Source organism: Lissotriton vulgaris, unplaced genomic scaffold (genome assembly GCF_964263255.1).
Source record: "Lissotriton vulgaris unplaced genomic scaffold, aLisVul1.2 SCAFFOLD_384, whole genome shotgun sequence".
NCBI lineage: Eukaryota > Metazoa > Chordata > Amphibia > Caudata > Salamandridae > Lissotriton > Lissotriton vulgaris.
Genome location: NW_028255135.1, coordinates 26,777 through 47,197, shown reverse-complemented (window position 1 = coordinate 47,197; position 20,421 = coordinate 26,777). Strand labels below are relative to the sequence as shown.

The 20,421-nt window shown below is 44.9% G+C and overlaps 1 protein-coding gene across 1 annotated transcript in view; it reads left to right on the top strand.

Moving 5' to 3' along the window:
• The window catches only part of LOC147659219 (uncharacterized), a 231,440-nt gene that overhangs the window by 195,930 nt on the left and 15,089 nt on the right, over positions 1-20,421 (top strand). The window contains exon 11 of the mRNA XM_086951880.1: positions 5,190-5,271. Coding sequence (XP_086808006.1) covers positions 5,190-5,271 — 82 coding nt within the window. The remainder of the gene's footprint in view (positions 1-5,189; positions 5,272-20,421) is intronic.

The following is a 20,421-nucleotide window of genomic DNA, read 5'->3' as shown; positions in this document are numbered from 1 at the left end:
TTTTAGTAAACCCAATCCGATGTTCGTTCGGCTGAGATGTCAGCCTGTCTCTCTGTACTGGCAGTTGGGCTACTAGCCTCTCCACAGCAAAAACAATAGTTTGGGGTTTTTACTATTTGAACATAAGAAAATTTACTTCCAACTAAATAATCTACACCTCCCTGCCTTAGGGCTCAATCGGCCTTTATTAGGGGAGACATATATATTGCTATTGGAAGTGTGGGCTTTGCCATTGGTTTAAATGGCATAGTTGAACTCACAGTTTAAAACTGCTATTTCAGACTGATGTGGCAGGCTGGGAACCATGTTGTCCTTTGTCACACTCCTGGAGTCACAATAAATGCTGCTGCTCTGAGTGGACACTTTAACTTGCATGCCCTGGTTATCCTTGGTACCATATAGTAGGGACTTATAAGTAAGTTAGCTCATGTCAACTGAGGGTAGCCAATTCAATATACATTTTGCAATGGGTTATAGCACTGGAACTGAGGCTTGGTTAGAAGGCCTCCGTGCACTCTGAGTAAAAAAAGAAAACGCAGCATCAGTCCAATACTTTGTGGGTGAGCATGCAAAAATACATATTTCCTTATATTCAGACAATTCAGTTGAGCCTCTTAAGACCCCCCTGTCATACACCATGTGCTTTGCCATGTCGCCATTTCGACAAGGTTGTACAACTGGTACAATCAAGTGCTACTTTATCAGCTTTTCTCTGTCCTACAGACCAGCCGTCCCCATTCAAGTCAGCCATTCCCCCTTCTCCTTTCATTAGGCCTTAATGGGATCTTAATCTTGTTCTTACATTTTTTAAACTTTTGCACTGTTGCTACTACTTACTTTTAAGACTTTTCCTGGTAGCCATTACGTTTGCGAGATGGTTCCTTGAGTTGCAAGCACTGAGCGTCAAGCCTCTCTTCACTTTCTTCTTTCCTGACAAGCTGGGTCCTAAAATCAGGGCTGATTTCATGCCCAACGTGGTCACATCCTTCCATTTATTGCAGTCCACCACTCCGCCTACCTTTTTCACCCTTATCAACACCCCATTAATGAGGGGGAAATGCTTCACATGCTGGGTACCAATAGAACGTTCAGCTTTTATGTTGACTATACCAAGGACTTCAAGTTTGACAACAATCTTTTTATAGGCTATACTGGCAAATCAAGGGCAAAGCCATCCAGAAAAGGACTTTGTAAAGGTGGATCATCTTGTGCATCAAGATATGTTAAGATTTAGCTCAGAAGAAACCTCTAGGGGGCATCAGAGAACACATTCCACCATTGCAAAATCTTCTGTTTATCTCTGGCAAGGAGAGTCCCAGTGGCAGAGATCTGCAAAGCAGCAACTTGGGCTTCCTTCAACACCTTCACGAAGAATTACTGTTTGAATTCGTAGGTAGGTCACTAAGCGCAATTAGTCCTCCATGATGTTTTAGTTTAACCAACCCCCTAAATGCACCTCCTCGTAGGGTACGGCGCTGGGAAACTTTAAAAAAAAGCATTGGTAATGCATCGTTTTTACCATGTAATGAATTAAGAGCTGTTTCAATCAATCATCGTCCAGGAGAAGTAAAGAGCTTCCTGACAGATAGCATGGGAGTAGAGACGATGTGGTGCGGTGGTCAGAGTTGCTGACTCGAGAGCTAGGGATCCCTGTTCGAGTCTCAGCTGCACCGCGCAACATCCTGTATGCTAATCTCTTAATCTCTATTGGTGATAAATTGTTATCTAAATATGCTGCAATATTAACTTTGAGAAAATATAGTTCCACCAAAGTGAATGTTAACAATATTTTGGCGGCGGGAAACTGAAAAGCGAAGCAGATGTGGAACAAGCATTGGTAAATGCAGGAAAATATGCTACCACCAATAGAAACAGAGGAAAGGAAAGTGGCACGCCCATGAACCAATGAGAAGCCATGAAAGAGAGGAGTAAGTCCCTTTTAAGTTCATAATAAAAACAATAGATTTCTCAAGTGCTGCGCAGATGAAACCTAAAAAAAGGTGAGGAACCTGCTGGTAGAAGTATTTAACAGAAGAAAAAGTTACTCACTGGTATTCAATGTTTTGGTGGATATGCTATCTGTCTGTAGATTCCTCAACAACCCTACCCTTATCCCTGTGCCTAAAGGCTTGCTTTATGTTATAGTTATCGTAATAAGGTTCCAAGTCTTGGTTTTTCACTGTACCTTGTCCATCTAATGCTGTTCTCATTGTGTCTGCCTCAAAGGCACATAACAAACTGATGGCAGTGCGTCTGCAGCGGTGCTTTATGAATCCAGTGATGTCAGAGTGGCATTATTTAAAGTGCTGAGATGGAACCAGCTCCCTCTTTCGGTAGCGCATCCTACTGATATGTAGAGCTGTTGAAAAGTTTCAGTATCCTCTGATGCCTAGGTTATTTAAAAGGTGAGGAATCGGCAGGTAGTTGAAGTATCCACCAGAAAGACTCTTACTGAAGCTAAGTAACTTTTTTGGCATGCAGACATATTTGTGAGAAAAAAGTTTTTTTTTTTACGGGAGACCAAGGACTTGATTAGAAGCAATTGATGATGGTAGAGAAGTTCTAAGTGCATGCCTTCATACAACCATATCATGCCTTTTCCAGGCTACAAAGCACAGTATTCTAGGAACCGTTACATCCCAATGGATTTAGTCCCCATGACTTCAGAGAATACTCTGACAATTACGCTGCAGATGAAGAAAGCCCTGGAGTGGTGGTGAATGAAGTGAGATGATTCCTTGAGCAGGATGGCCTTTGGAGAACATGATTCTTAAGCATTAATATCATCAGGCACTTCCCTACAGATAGAGCCACACATGCAAATCAAATATCCTTAGTGGGCAGAAGCACACATGCAAATCTAATATTTGCTAGAGCCTGGCAGAATCCACAGGGAAAAATCTTAATTGTCAGTGCGCATGAACTGAAAGCACTATGGATTGCCCTGAAGAACGTTTTTTCCAGTGCTCAAAAATGTAAATGAGGCTTGGCCGCTGCTGTAGCTAAAGGCTCATGCCATTGTTCTGGCTGGAATTACCAGCTGCAATAATCGGATATGGCTCTCCCACACCCAGAATAATTCAGCGAATGAGTTACCAGAAATTCCTTTCTGCAATTTTGCTCCACCTAACTCAAAATCAGGATGTAAGTGCTAAGACTTAGCCTTTAAATTGCAATAGAGGGTTGCATGGATGGTAGTTTAGCTTGTGTGAGAATACATATTTTTTTGCTTTTTATTTTATTCCCTTTTTCTCGTACTTGATAGGCAAGTTTAGGAGGCCATGATGGACCATGCTCCTGGGGGCCCAAAGATGAACGAGACAGGCATGGCACACCAAGCCACTGAGCTATTTTAGGTTCATGTGCCTCTGGAAACCTATGCAACACTATTTGTCTGGGGACAAATGGATTGTTCACCACCATGACCTTTATTCCCCTAACCTGACTTACAGCACATCACATACTGCAAAGAGTGTGATCTTCACAAGACGATTTTAACACTGTAACGTAAAATACTGCCATATTTACTGTGTGTTTCTCAGTGGTCGGAGATTTGTAAGGCAAAACAAGATCACTTTTCTTTACATTAATTTAGAATCGGTTATATCTATTATGTTGACTCTCTTCTAGGAAGTGTGAGGATATTTGCACAGATGAAGCTATCAGTCCTTTCCTCGAAAATAAATGTCTTAATGAAACTTGTGGGATGTCCATCTGAGATTTTCTGTTCATTCAACTCTTGTTTTGTTACCTGGAAGACAACTTTTGATAGTCGCTATCATTTTTTGCAAGAATAGTTTGTAATTTTTTATATATGTTCAAAATATACTCCAATGCTGATATTGGATTTGCATGTCAACCAGGCACTTCCCCTGCGAGTTTCCTTGCATATCTACTAGCCTGGTTCATGCACTAAGTACTCCCTTTGTTCTGTTTCAAAAGAGCATTATGATTCTACCTTAATAGAACTCTTCAGTAAAAATTCCCAACTGACTTTGATTTGGAATGGTGAATTAGGACTTCAAATGGCAAAACAGGGCATATCAATCATGTTGGATCCACACATAAGCCAAAAGCCAACATGTAATTGTCAAGCAAGCTGTGGCCATCCATGCAAAAGTCAACAAGCCCAAGGTGGTATTCTATCAAACTTCTGATGTAGGCGTCTGTAATGCAGCTTTCTGGAAGTCCTGGAAGAAAATGCACCTATATAATTGAATCTGGAGAGTGGAAGTGGAAGAGGTGGTGCTGAAAAACAATCTTGTTAACTAGTTGAATGAACTCTGTATATGCTTAAAAGATAATAATTTAGCTGAACAAGGTTTTAAATATGTAAAAGATTAAATGTTTGCATATAAATGTACATTCCAAAGACCTTTGTTGCTGAATTGCATCATAGCCCATTACATTCTCTTCACCAGCATATTTTTCTTATTTTCACAAGCTAGTCATCTTGCACGTTGGAACCTCTCAGTAGCTGTTTCTTTGTTTATCAATTCATCGCAAATGGTTGAATGCAAGTTGCTGTATATAGTAATGTGTCCAAAACAGGTCTTCCGTTCCAATGTCTTATATTGGTCCCACTAAAGAGTTAACACTTGTTTACAATCGTGGGGCATACAGAAGTTGAGGATGTAAAGGGGAGACCGGTGTAGGCATCTGAGCAATAGGATGAGGATGACCCAACAGTTCACTGCTCCTGGGGATAAAGGATTATCAGAATGATATCTGAATGATATGTTGAACAGGGATTTGATGAATTTAAGGTAGCTACTCCCAAGCCTCAGTTCGACGGGTAGTGAATTCCACATGGAGTACCCCTTTTAAAGAAGGGAGCTTTATGCTTTGCTACATTGTTTACTTTGCACATTGCTACATTTATTTACAGGTGAACTTGCAACTCCCTAACTGTCATTTTCCAACGTTTCCTGACCACACTTATGGCAAAAGAAAATAGATTGACCTTGTCACTGCTGGTTCCTATTAATTGAGACAGTCCAATAATAATATCTGGGTTTCATCACAGCACAGAGTTAAACCATGGCATCTTAGTTCCCAATGTAGCTTTTCCAGTTTGTTGGTTGATTTTGTGGGGAGAGTGAAGATTTACGTTACACTGACTAACTTCATTTACTTGCTTGTGTATTTATTAAACATTGAAACATTGTTTCCAAAAATTCTCTTTTCAGACTGGCAAAAGTGTATTTTCTGTTCCCATCAACTGGTTGATTATTGCTCCTGAAGAAGAGGAAATTCTTAATAACCTGGAAGGTAAGTACATCTGGTGTGCTGTTGCAAACAATTTGGATAAATTAAAATCTGTAAATGTGTAATTTTATGTGGAAAGTTGAAGGAGAAATAGAGATATAAAGTATTTTAATAAACTCTAAACATTTTAATACGTTCAGGACAAGTGCTGTTACTTGTCATTTGGCTAGTTGGTGTCTCCTTACCATTCACAGCTACAATACTGGTTTTCTTCTAGTAAGCTGATTCTCCACCCTTCTTCCAGCACTCTTTGCTAAAGGCTGTTTGTTGTGGAGCCTTCGAGCCTGCCTATGTGATTTCAACGTTGCTTCTTTTGTGGTCTCATTTATTTAGTCACATAATTTTTCATGGCTCTCCCTTGGTGAACTGTGAGTTTTGCTTAGCACACAATGCCGCTCTGAGTCCAGGAAAATTGGTCCATGCAATGCAGCTAAAAGGAACTATTAAACTTGGTTCCTCAGTCATCAGACCAGTCATCTTGTTGATACTCCATTTATGTTGCTTATTGTTAATCTAAATTATCTTCAAGTCTTCGAGTCTCCTCCAGTTAACCTGATAACTTTTATGTACCATATACACATCTTTGTGACAATTCCTCCAAAGCAAACTGTTGGAAGTAAAGAAGTAACGTCTTCGAAAGTCTGGTATCTAAATGCATCAATCTTCCAAGGTTCATGGATACACTTTACATTTTTGCAAATTTGTTAGCAATTCATTTTAGTATGGTTACTTTTAGCTCAATGCACCTGCCCGGGTTTTATTTTTGAGGACTGAAATAGCTCGGTCCAAGTCGGCTTTTGCTTTGTAAGTACGATTTAGGCCCAGATCTCTGTACTGGGGTGAATGTATGACATTGTTTTGCATTCTGTCCATCAACGGTTGTTTTTGCAATTGTCACCCCGAGTTGGATGGGTATGCTCAGACGTGAGTCCCGTGCTCTCCAAACCACTGGAGTCAAGCTATCCTGGCTGAAGACGGCTGGTAGCCAGAAACCGGTCCTAGGATGCTTGATTCCCGTCCAGGGAAGACATGGCGTGGCAGTTCGGGCTGGACTGTTCCATTGAGGCACATGGTCAAGGCTGATTTGCATATGGCCATGCCTGAACTGGGGTGGTGTGGAGTGAAAAAAACGATGGATTAAGCCCAGATCTCTGTACCGGGGTGAATGTATGACATTGTTCTGCATTCTGTCCATCAACTGTTATTTTTGCGTCTGCCACCAAACTACAAAGGAGTTGATGGAAGCTATTAAAAAAATCACCTGGGTCACACTGATCCAAGTAGATATTTGCTACTGTTCTCCAATAAAGTACTTAGGTGTGTGTGTTTTTAATGGGGGTGGAAGAGGCCATGCAGAACAGAAGTGTGGTGTCTCAATGCACAGTGTTGCAGGTTCTTCTTCCATTGTGCTGTGCTGGCAAAATTTACAGAAGAAACCAGAGCCATCCAATGGACAGCGCTATAGAAACCTGTATAATTAATACCCAATAAAACAAGCATTTTTAATGAAATAGATCTCGCATTTGTGAGTCTAAGCTATTGACATTGTAAATGACAATGCCTTTTATTTATCTGTTATGAGAATTAACACATAAATAAAAGGCATTGTGTCATTTTCAACACCAATAGCTCAACTCTTGTAAATGCGAGACCTATTTTATTTTAAAAAAAAGGGGCCGCCATTGGCCCAGGCTGCCTGGAAAGTGAAAGCGCACATGACTCGCTGAAGGTTGCAGGAAAGCATGTTGTGCCTGCAGTAGGAGAAACTCATTAAAGAAAATTGTGCTTACAGACTAAAGAAGACAAACCGTCTAACAACAGAAGTAAAAGGGTCAGTCCTCATGGGAGGTTACAAATAAAGACAAGGCGGTACTAAGGACGGACTAACAAGCCAATTAACAAATCAGAAGCCAGCATTTACAAATGACATTGTCACAAGCCAATGGCAGATATGGGTGGAGAATGGGCGGGGCTTCAAGTCTATACTCTAATACAGCATGCCTCGCAGAGCAGCGTATGCGCTGCCCAGACTCGACCTAAAAATACTGTGTTAGTGTGGTCATGGCGGGTATTCTAAGAAGACGGTTATTTAGTACAGTACTAAAACATAGTATTCCAATGAAGTACAACATTCATTGGACATTAGTTCTACTATCAGAAGGCAGTACGTGCCTGGCACATTAGGCTAGTTTATGTTTTTTATTCACAATAACATCAATTTTGATTATCTTTACTTCTCCTTGCAACAGATGTTCCACTGGTGTTTCCCCTTAACCAATGGAATTATGCAAATACTGTTCCCACAACTGTAGCTGCAAAAGCAAAAGACCTCGCTACTTTTGGATGCACATACTTTGTAAAAGATGAGGGATCGATTTCTTCCCATACAACAGAGAGGAAATTCCTTTACTATCCCCAGTAATCACCAACCACTTAAATGAGCCAAGCAACCCCATTTTTAGATGTGCCAAACTGGCGAGGTGTTTCTGTTTGCTAATTCCTAAAGTCATTCCACACCACCTAGGAGTCAAACCCATTGCTACAGGAGGCTGGGACACCTGGTGCTAACTCCTAAAGTCATTCCACACCACCTAGGGTTCCAATCCATAGCTAGAGGTTGCAGGTGGGACAGCTTGTGCCAACTCCTAAAGTCATTCCACATCACCTAGGAGTCAAACCCATGGCTAGTTGAGGCTGTGACACCTCGGGCTAATTCCTAGTCATTACACACCACCTAGGGGCCAAATCCATCACTAGTGGAGTCTGGGACATCTTGTTCTTCTGGAGGTGAAAGGCTCATAGCAGTATCATATTTGTTTTAGAAGGTTTCCTAATGTGTTTTTAAAACAGACAATTGCATTTGTAAAAGGCAACGAAGACCTACTCTTTCCCAATTGAAACCGAGTTTGCAGTGAAGTTATTTCTAGTGTTTTAGTTAGACAAAGGTACTTGTGGAGGGCGTGCTTTCTATAAATGACCATACCTTACATATTACATTTGCAGAATGTGCTCCAATATGTACCACTGTACCTCCACTTCCCTCCAGGCTCGGTTTAACTCATTCATAGCACTCTTCAGCCCTTCGTTTTTTCACAGCACGTAAAACTTTAGTACAGCAAGTCAATAACCAGAGACCCCAACGCCCAAACGCAGTTCCAGCACCACTGTCTGGAAATTGAATTACCGGTAATAATCGTCAATGGGACTATGACAGGTGAATTAAATAATGTTAACCAATTATTTAATTACAAAAAGGTTATTACAATGGATGACAGTCAAGAAGTCTCGCGCTTGTACTGGTTCACTATTCAAAACTCCCCCATTTTCTCTTCAGCATGGTGTGTGCAAATCTCTAGCCTTTTTCACGCCCTGTATACAACAGTCAACTCGGAAAGCCTGTTGAGTGAATCACAATGAATGAGTTCCATTCAAACTACGTAAACAAGGAAACAGGCATAGAAAGGACTGCACATCTCTCCTCAAGGGGGAACGACAGAGTGTGTGCTTTCGTGTTCAGTTCAAAATAGAATTTTGTATTGCTATCAGTGATGGTAATTACTTACAAAATCACTAGGTCATTTCTTTCCAAAATTTAAAAAGTCCTTGGACAATAATTACAATCTGATCATTTATACAAGGGCACTCGGTGTGAGGATTAAGAAGTACGCATATATGCGCACAATTGCTTTATGTAATCCACAAACAAAACGCTGTCATCTGACAAGCATAGCATAATGTTTAACTCGACAGAAGACACTTAATTTGTTTAGTGAAACATTAATGTATGTTGACGACTCGGTTGTAAAAAGCAGGGCTTACTACCTGGTAATGAATATCAGAACATTTTAATGCTGGGAACTCTACTGGCATTGGTGTGGGAGGGGGCCAACATTACCTGGTATAGGGGTTTTTGCTTCACCGCGCTAGAACATTTGGCCCTCTGCGTGGAAGCAGCATATTCCTAGCTCCGGGAGGCTTTGTCCAATGTTTTTCATTGGTGCAGGGGTTAAGATCAACATAGTCTGGTATGGAAGTACAGTTGAGATAGTAATATCATTGGCATTATAAGGATGACAGGTGGAGTATAAGCTTTTTGCGATTACAAACTATGACCTGCGAATCACACTTGTGTGCATTTGTCCAAAAAAGTCAGGTCACCAGTTAAGTCAAGCGCCAAAGCGGCCACAGCTCTACCCCGCCCCCTCCTCCAATTAGCGGCTGCATCAGAGCTGCCGCCTCTGGACCAGGAGATCACTGTTCAAGCCTCAGCGTCGCTCACTATCTTGTGAATCTGGTCAAATCCCTTAATCACCCCTGTGCCCACAGTTTTTAATTGTACAAGTTTACATTAAAAAGCAGCGATCTCGGAGTGGTGGGGCGGGCAACCAGTGTTGTGTGAGGGGGTGGGGAAAGACGGCACAGGGCTATGTGGGACACGTTATATAAATAGACGCCGTATTATAAATTAAACGAAAACAAAAGACTGTAAAAGTACAGAAATCAAATTAAAAGCATGCTGGCAAACTATTCCTGCAAGACAAATTCTTACACATAGAGATAGCTCTCAGAGCAAAGTAGTGCTTACAGTCTAAATAACACGTACCCTACCGTGTAACACTCGAAGTAAAGGGGCCAGTAGCCATGGGAGCGTACAAAGGACAACATGACCATAATAAGGAGGGACTAACAAGCCTCATAATCAATCAGAAGGCAGCATTTACGAAAGACAATGGCAGGAGCCAATTAAAAAAACAAGAGTGGAGAGTGGGCGGAGCTTCCACTGCATACTCCATTACTGCATTCCTCGCAGAGCAAGCAGCGCATGCACTGCCGCTATGAGCTCGACCTAAAAAATTATTGACTATTTATTTATGGTATCATCATCATAGATGCAAAGTTTTACACAATAACTGGAGTGTTGGGTCTTATGCTAAATACATTAAAATGCAGTATTTCCTCTTGCCGTCCCCTCTTGGTACATTTTCACAACCTGCTAAGATGGTGAGAAATCTAGGAACTTTAATCCATGCAGCTCTCACCTGTAATTAATCAAAATGTATATCTCTTCATATTCATAATTCCACATTTACCATCTTTTAATTCTCAGGTAGTACAAAAGCTCTAGTCTTAAGCTCTTGACACAGCAGCCATAGTAGAGGTTTTTACTGGGCCTCTTACGGTGTGGATTGTCATGTTTATGGACCCCTTCTACTTTGATTGTATAATTATATCTCCAGGCTATTCTCAGGTATGCCTGAAAATGTAAAGGTAGGACAGAGAGTTAACGAGAAGAGCAGACTTTCAGAACCCAGAGTCCTCAGTTAGCCATGTCTCAGTAAGAAATAATACATCCAGCCCAGAGTCAGTTATAAGACAAAAGAGGTCAAGCTTGTGAGCAGCCAAAGCGCAGCAGTTCACCAGGCCGAAATATAAGGTGAGAGGTGGAGGAGAGGGGATGCGAGTCTTACTCGGTCTATCAATCAATCAATCCTAGCATTTGTATAGCTCGCTACTTACCCGGCAGGGTCTCAAGGCGCTTGGGGGAAGGGGTCTGCTACTGCTCGAACAGCCAGGTCTTGAGTTGTCTCCTGAAGGCGAGATTGTCCTGGGTCAGTCGAAGGTGGATGGGGAGGGAGTTCCATGTTTTGGCCGCCATGTAGGAGAAGGATCTGCCTCCGGCGGTGGCTCTTCGGATGCGTGGAACGGCGGCGAGGGCGTGGTTGGTCGATCGTAGCTGGCGGGTGGGAGTGTAGAAGGTCAGGCGGTCGTTGAGGTACTTGGGGCCCAGGTCGTGGAGAGACTTGTGTGCGTGGGTGAGGAGCCTGAACGTGATCCTCTTGTTGACGGGGAGCCAGTGCAGGTCCCTCAGGTGGCCGGAGATGTGGCAGTGTAGGGGGGATGTCCAGGATGAGTCGGGCCGAGGCGTTCTGGATGCGTTGGAGTCTTCTCTGCAGCTTGGCTGTGGTTCCGGCGTAGAGGGTGTTTCCATAGACCAGTCGGCTGGTGACGAGTGCCTGGGTGACCGTCTTCCTGGTTTCGGTCGGGATCCATCGGAAGATCTTGCGGAGCATGCGTAGGGTGTGAAAGCAGGATGAGGAGACGGCGTTGACTTGTCTGGTCATCGAGAGGGAGAAGTCCAGGATGAAGCCCAGGTTGCGTGCGTGGTCTGTTGGCTTGGGAGCGGTGCCCAGGGCGGGGGGCCACCAGGAGTCGTCCCAGGCGGAGGGCGATGGTCCCAGGATGAGGACTTCCGTCTTGTCTGAGTTCAGTTTCAGGCGGCTGGTCTTCATCCACTCGGCGACGTCTTTAATCCCTTCGTGTAGGCTGGTTCTGGCGGTGTTGGGGTCCCTCGTGAGGGAGAGGATCAGCTGGGTGTCATCGGCGTAGGAGATGATGTTGAGGTTGTGTTGGCGTGCGATGGCTGCAAGAGGTCTCATGTAGACGTTGAACAGGGTGGGGCTGAGTGATGATCCTTGTGGTACGCCGCAGATGACTTTGGTGGCCTCAGATCGAAACGGTGGGAGGCGAACTCCCTGTGTTCTTCCGGCGAGGAACGAGATGATCCACTCCAGTGCCTTCTCTTGGATGCCGATGTTGCTGAGGCGTTGAACTAGGGTGCAGTGGCAGACAGTGTCGAACGCTGCAGAGAGGCCCAGGAGGATGAGTGCCGCTGTTTCCCTGTTCTTGAGCAAGGCTCGGATGTCGTCGGTGGCTGCGATCATGGCGGTCTCGGTGCTGTGGTTGGCTCTGAAACCGGACTGCGAGGGGTCGAGGGATCCGTTCGTCTCGAGGAAGGGGGCCAGCTGTCTGTTGACGATCTTCTCAATGACTTTAGCAGGGAAAGGGAGGAGCGAGATGGGGCGGAAGTTCTTGAGGTCAGTGGGGTCCGCTGTTGGTTTCTTCAGTAGGGCGCTGAGCTCGGCATGCTTCCAGCTCTCCGGGAAGGTGGCGGTGTTGAAGAAGGTGTTGATGATGTTCCGGAGTTGGGGTGCGATGGTGGAGTCGACTTTGTTGAAGACGTGGTGGGGGCACGGGTCGGTCGGAGATCCGGAGTGGATGGTGTTCATCGTGCGGGCGGTGTCTTCGGTGGTCATTGTGGTCCAGGTGCGGGGGGTGGTGGGGGGGGGGGCGTTGGTTCGACGGTTGGGTGCGTGGGTGGTGCGCCGAAGCTGTTGTGGATGTCGGGGATCTTGCGGTGGAAGAATGAGGCGAGAGAGTCGCAGAGATCTTGTGAAGGAGCGATGTCGTTGTTGCCGGTGCTGGGGTTGGAGAACTCCTTGACGATGCTGAAGAGTTCCTTGCTGTCGTGGGCGTTGTTGTCCAGTCGATCCTTTAGTGATTTCTTCTTGGTGGTGTGGATAAGCTGGTGGTGCTTTCGGGTGGCTTGTTTGAGGGCGGTCATGTTGTCTGTGGTCTGGTCGAGGAGCCAGGCTTTCTCGAGGGTGCGGCAGTTCTTCTTGGAGTCCTTGGGTTCGTCGGTGAACCAGGAGGCCTTCTTGCTTCTGGGCCTGCTGGGAGGGTTCTTCAGTGGAGCGAGGTCGTTGGCGCAGGCGGTCAGCCACTGCGTGAAGTTGCGGGTTGCTTCGTTGGGGTCCGTTGTGCTGGCGGGTGGGCTCTGGCTGAGGGAGGTGGTGAGCTGGTCGGCGGTGATCTTGCTCCAACTCCTGTGCGGTACCTGTTGCGGGTGGTGGTGGGTCGTGGTTCTTTTGAAGCTGAAGTGGACGCAACTGTGGTCGGTCCAGTGGAGTCCGGTGGCGTGGCTGAAGGTGATGTACTTGCTGGAAGAGAAGACGGGATCAAGCGTGTGGCCGGCGTAGTGGGTGGGGGTGTTGACCAGTTGCTTGAGTGCGAGGTTGGCGAGGTTTTCCAGCAGAGCGGCGGTGTTGCGGTCCTTGTTGTTCTCCAGGTGGAAGTTGAGGTCCCCTATGAGGATGTAGTCGGCGGAGGGGAGGGCGTGCGGGCTGATGAAGTCGGCGATGTCTTTGCTGAATTGTGTGCGTGGTCCCGGGGGTCTGTATACGAGGGTGCCTCTGAGGGTCATCTTAGGGTCGGTGTGTATCTGGAAGTGGAGGTGTTCCGCGGTGGCGAGGGTGTCGTTGGCGTCGGTCGTGATGTGGATGGTGTTCTTGTGGACGATGGCGATGCCTCCTCCGGTCTGGTTGGTGCGGTCCCTCCTGATGATCTTGTACCCGTCCGGGATGGCGATGGCAATGTCGGGGGCTGAGGAGACGTTCATCCAGGTTTCCGTGAGGAAGGCGATATCTGTTGATGTTGTGTCGAGGAGGTTCCAGAGTTCCACGGCGTGTCTGTGGACGGAGCGGGTGTTGAGCAGGATGCACTTCAGGTGGTTGTTGCTGGTGTTTGGCTTGGCGGGAGCGGTGCAGGTCCGGAGACAGGTGAACTTGCAGCTCTTGCAGGTGAAGGGTCCGTGGGTGCGTTTCGGGGTCGCTCGGCAGCAGGCGGGGTTCCGGCCGGCATTGAGGGTGGCGGCGTTGTAGGTCTGTTGGGTCGTCTTGCAACGGCGAGGGCCAGGGGTCCTGGCGCTGGGCGCGGACGGGCGCAGACGGGCTTGCCTTCGGCGCACAATCGGCGCGCCCGCTGCGTGTCAACGCTGCGCGTATGCATGGGCGTCATAAGAAGGAGCCGGGAGGGAGGAGCAGCTGGGTGGCCGGAGCAGGGCGGCGAATGGGCAGGGGGGGCGGGCCGCAGGGAGGCAGCGGCGGGAAAGGAGGGCAGAAGGCGGCTCAGCGGCGGCTGGATCGCCCCGTGGAAGAAAACGCAAAGAAAAGCGAGTTGATAAAACGAAGGCAGCAAAGGGCAAAGAGAATACAGAAACGAGTAAGCAAAAACAAAGGCAGCAAAGGGCAGGGTAAATACAAGAACGAGTAGACAAAAACGAAGGGAGCAAAGGGCAAAGAGAATACAGAAACGAGTAAACAAAAACGAAGGCAGCAAAAGGCAGAGAGAACAAAAAAACGAGCGCATAAAACGAAGGCAGCAAAGGGCACAGCTGATGGAGGCAGTAGCAGGGGTGTGTGGGGGCGACCTCGCCTGGTTACAGGCTCAGCGATCTAGACTGACTAGCCTAATCACAGCGGTTGCAGAATCAAACATGAAACTGGGGTCAATGGAGTGCAAATAAGGTTGAGCTAGTGAGGGTGGAGGGCTAATAATTGAGCAGATGAGTAAAATACCTTATCTGATAAGACAGGGTCAGTATCCCTAGGCCCGGAGGGATGCGGACGAGTCCAGACAGGCTTGCCTTAGGCGCGCCTTTAGCATGCCAGAGGTGTGTCTGCAGTGCAACAGTCATTTAAGGAGGGCCGGACGGGGCAACTAGACCACAGTAAGAAATAGTGATAGGAACCAAGTTATGAAGCCAGACCTTTGAACTCTGTCCCACACCCCCTTTTTTTATTTAGGCCCCTTGTTATGGGGGTGGGTGGTGGCTGCTGTACCCCTTCTGTTTTTGCTTCTTTACATTAGTGTCCCCTTTTCTCCTTGCCTCCGGCCTCTGTTTGCAAAGTAGTGCAGGCATTTACATCCCTCCAGCACTAACAGTCTGTCCTGTCCCTTTGAGGAGGAAGGTTGAGGATTTGGGCCAAAACTACTCCCTGCAGTGGGCGGAAAGCACCACTAGACACCAGAAATGCTAAAAGAAAAACGCAAAAGTGTAATGGGCTTTTTGTGGCACAGGGTCATGTCTCCAAATCCTTCCAAACCAGTATTTTGTGCCTCCCAGACAGGACATTTCTGGGTATGCCATCATCTGGCCCTCCACAGGGGCGGAAAGGGACCACTAGACACAAAACCAAAACTAATGAATGGGGTGGGTGTCCAGCCCCTCTAGTCATTGGGTAGGGCTCATCATAGGGTGGGACTGCACCCCCCGCTCCCCCCCCCTCCCACACACACACACAGTCATTAACACTATTTCTGGGCTCCCTACCCCTCAGATACGGGAGTTTGTATTTATTCTCAAAATGCGCCTCATCAAAGGGACAAAAAAGCCCGAGTAGCTACCAGAATTATAAAAAATTTATAACTGAAGATTGTGGTGTTCAGTTTTCACGGGTCTTAGTTTTCTCTGGGGGCTGGCCAATCCCAGGCCCAAATACCTCACCTACCTGCATCTGAGAATGATTGGAATTCAGTTGAAAAATCTTGATATTTTCGTGATGTATTTTGGAGCCTTTCTTGTGGTCGACGAAATGAAATACCAGCATTTGTAAAGCACACATCTACCTCCGAAAATGGGTCCCTGTACTGAGGGCCGTCGGGAAGATTAAGCCAGCTATTGCCCAGAGTCACATGGTGCTGGGCTATCCAGCCGCCGGTGCCGGGGATCGAACCGCGAATCCCGGAGTCAGGCACCCTGGACGCTGCGCCACACCTCTTCCACCACAAAAGGCCCGCCAACATAAGTGGAATACTTTTTTATTCACAACTGATGTGGGGAGCCTCAGTGGTGATACTTTTGTCGATCTGTGCTGATTCATGAACTTTTCTTCACTCATTCATAACTTTTCAGCTAATGTTAAAATTTTTCGGGCATTCTGTTTAAGAAAAGGTTTTCGAATCAACACAATCCACACTACCCTGGACTCCTCCAGGTGTCTAGTTTCCAGAACAGTCTAGGGTTGGCAGATTAGCCTGTGCGCCAGCTGACCGTGTGCTTAACTACCACAGCCACTCACAATCTGAGAAAGATTAAAATTCAGTGGAAAATCTTGAAAGGCCCATCCACAAAAGTGCTGTACCGATTTTATGTGATTGTAGCCAGTTTGAAGTTTGCAGCGCATTCTGATAAGAAAAAGTTAGTGGGATTCCCCTACATGCAGTTCCCATGTGTCTATCTTAAAATATGTCTGAAATTGGTAGTTGCATTCGGGTGCTAAACACACACAGGCCCAAATACTGCTATTTGCAGCTATTCCCTTCCCAAAAATCAATGAAATTCACATCACAAATCTTATTTGTATCATTGTGTGTTTTGTGGGCTTTTTCTGGCCTGTGCAGTAGGCCAACTCACAATTGAGGTACGGTTTTCATCAGGACAAATGTGGAAACGCAGAAAATTATAACAAGTTGTGTGAATAACTGCTATTCCTAAACTCGGGTTCTTGGACACATTTCAGAATGCATTGCTTTCCCTCACCCCTGTTTTTTATTGAATGGCTGCATGGAAACAAAATGAAAAATTATTATAAGCCACAGCTCTGTTGATGGCTGTGGGTAATGCATTGCTGTATATTTTGATTTTTCCTGCCTTACTTTCAGCATCCTTAATTCAGTGATTAATTCACATCCATTTTTTATTCATTAGAATTTATCTTCTTAATGGATGTATGCCAACAAAATGAAAAAAATGTATAAGCCACTGCTCCGTTGATGGCCTTGGGTATTGCATTGACATATATTTCCATTTTCCAGCCTTGCTTTCATCATTTTTTATTTCAGTTATTAGTTTCTTAGGGAAAATCATAAGTGATCTACAGAAACGCCCGCTTGCTGAATTCAGAATTTCGTATACCTTTCCAGGTTCTCATATAAGTCACACAACCTTTCCCCTGCAAACTGCAAGTGTATAGAAACCCACAAGAACAGAGAAAGCCGAGTATAACTTAGAAAATTGCAAAAATGGTTGCAAGAGCAATTGTTTTCGTTTTACAAATCTGCCTGTGTTTGAAATTTGGGAAGAGGGTCGTCTTAGCTAACAAACCTTACGTTGATGCCAATAAAATACTTTTTCGCAGCACTTTTTTCTGTTTAATAATTGCCACTTTTTAGTTATTTTCTCGGGTTCCATCAGGGAAAACCACAAACACCATGCACCTTTCGAATCCCTAACATATGATAAAATCATGCAAATTTGGCCAGTATATCTTTTGTGGACCAAAAGTTTAGAAGGTATAAGCAAATGTCAAAATAAGGGCTTGGTCTTAGGGTTTAGTGTGGATCCTCATGGAACCTCATATTTAGGCCATCACCAGGAGGAGGATGTGGGCACGCAGAGAAAAGTGTGATGCATAGAGGGCCTCCGCTATATCCCCCCCCCCCCAGGGGGGCTCCCCTTAAACCTTCTGCCATAATTCTTCGCAGGGTAGGCAAGTAGCCTTGAACTCCATGGACTCAATAATCCTGACACTCACTGACTCACGGGCATAGCCGACCTGCAGCCAGCAATCGCTTCCTTCTCAGTAGTCAGCACACAATATGTTTGCCGCCTACTACAGGCGATGCCAGGGGTCACCACATTTCCCTATGTTAGTTTCATTGCCTAGTAACGCAAGCCTGCTGCCGCCAGCATTCATTAGGGAGAGAGGTTCATCCTAGGAAATGGAGCCTCAGATTCACTATTGGCCCCTTTTTTTTAATCTGCCCAGTCACTGCCCACTCACAGGCCCTCACTCCAGCAACCACAAGTCAAGCATAGCTCACTGCTCTCTTCCTGTACTTCAGGACTCTCCACTGCACAGCATCTGCTGTCCCAAGAAAAATCCCAGGCTAGAGGACAGTATATCAGAGAATCAGAGCCCTGTGTTATGCAGCCAGCTTAAGTTGACTCCGGCAACCCCACACATTCTTTGCGATACGGACATAGAATCAAGATATCATAATTGGTACCCCAGCCATTAACTGCATGCGCGCTAGCGGTTTTCCCGCTGCGTGCTGCGATTTTGAAAATCCTGCGTTACGTGACAAGGTCAGCTCGTCACACGCGCAGCGCAGGTAACGCCCATGACGAGCTGAACTTGTCAAGCGCATCGAAGGGGTTAAAGGGGAAACAATATGTCTGCAAAATTAGCTGATTGGAGCCTTTATAAATCCGTGAATTATAACTGGAAACATATTCTGTTTTCTCCCTATATCTCAGACATCCAATTGCAACATTTTTCTTTAATCCTCGACTTGCATTTTCCTGAATTCTGGGCTGTTAACATTAGGCCTCTTGCATCCCGTAAATCTGTGCGGAGTGCATTCTATTTTAAGTTTATGTTTATCAGATATTGGTTGAAAATCTTCCAAAAGACGTATTTATTTTTTGTATTTGTCTGATCGTTAGCTCGTGAGCTACTGTCGTTTTCCAGCTCACCTGTGTGCAGCCCAGCCTATTAAATTAGAAAGCTTTTGCTTGGTTGAATTAATATACATATAAGAACATTGAGACTATACAACACTAATAATATTAGCTCTCAATGCATTTCATTGAACATGAGTAGCTCGCAATACAGAAAAGGTTGGAGACCACAAATGTGTCCCATTTCATACACATATCAGCTGACCGAGATAAATTGTCGGTAGCAGTACAAAGGGAATCCGTATTTATCCTTTTACAAAGTTCTGTGGGTATTGACCAACATATTTACCAAGAGCCACCACCTATAGGTATAGACTGTAAATCTATGAGTGATTTGACGTTGTTTGTTTTGTGTTCTCAAAATGTCCGGATGACTGCTACCTCGTGTTGGTTTCTAGTTTTGGTGTGCTGTATATTTAGTCAATGATGTTGAGGACATTTAGACTGTTGCTTTTGGTGTGAGGCATCTCTGATGAAGATTGCATCTAGACTGTACATAAATATGGTCTATCAACCGCATATTTGTTAATATGCATGGGATATTGTAGCAGTTGCGCACATGGGCAAAGAGTAGGATACTAATGAGATTTCTAGAGCTGGAGATACTGGTGTTTTGCATGTGGTTGGTGTATTTTTGTGTAGAGGTGGAAATTGTGTGCAGGGGTTGTGCGTGCCAGCTCATGATAGTAACTAACCTGAAGCGCGTGGGCATGAAACGAAAAACATGAGTCGCTTTTTGCTCTTCTAACTTTCCCTTTAGGCACCTGGGCGAGAATGCAAAGCAGATTGGCGATAGTGCAATTGTCTAGCAGGCAATTAACTAGGAAGGTAGTGGATAGCAATGAATTAACAAACTACGGATGATCTTTTTCAGGTCCCTGGAAAAGGCTGGTAAGACTCCAAAGAATGGCATGCCTCTTTCATTGTTTGCTTCAACACTTATTTATTTAAGGCTTTGTCTTCTATTGGGATATATTAGATTGTGGAAGATCTGCAAGCATGCGATTGGCATTTTGAGGACGTTATTTTTGTGTTTGGTGCGGTATTTCAACTATCGGGAGAGTGCTGCAAAGTATGATCATATCAGTGCCACTATATGTTCCTCTTCAAGCCAATGAGCATATCTACTGATGGCCAAAAGTGATTGAAGGCTGATTATACAATACTATGTACAATAGTTCTGAGCTGCATCCTAGTGTTGGGTTTCTGACTTGGTTTTCATTTAGCTTCTCATGTTAATATGTTGTTATAGAGTTCTTCATATTTCCTTGTGACGAGGAATTGTTGATTCCGGCAATGCTGGCTCAGTAGAAATGGATGACTACACTACGTTTCTTCCCTTGTCCGACATCACATTTACTCCATGTCAGTCATGGATCCACTCTCCCTGGTCGCCTATTCATCACCCCCCAAACATCTAGATGTTAGGAGTTCCTGCAAAAAACACATTTTGAGGGAAACATTCAGACTCTTCTAAGCCTTGTGTTTTTCATGCCTATTCACCAAAATACACTACATTCAGTAAAAGTAAAAGAAAACACCTTCCTTTACCTAGCTACCGTATATAATAACGACTGAAAACACGATACTACATTATCACGTACAATATTATTTGTAAACAAATAGGGTTGATATGAATATTGGAACTGTTGAACTTTGAATTAGTTGTTTGCCCATAAAGATAAAAACAGAAGAACTGTGATAGATTTACATTTTTTAAATATATGAATATTCAAATCACTTTCAATTAATCTTAATGAAACTCCTGTTTTTAACAATGCAGTTAGTTTTGTTGGTTATGAAAACCAAACTTTCTTTCTGTTGTAAAATGTGGTCCAGTTTGATACTAATCTTCAACTGGACAATGCAAATGTTTGCTTTCGGAGCTAACTTATAATGATAAAAATGATCCTAAAAAATATAAAGTAAAGCTGACTTGTTATCTTCCACTGAAACCCCTATATGTAATTGTCATTAAATGTATGTGACTTATGAAAAGATGAACAAATTCTGACTGAGCTTGTGGCCTGGCGGTTCGGGCTGGACTGTTGCCATGAGGAGCACGGTCAAAA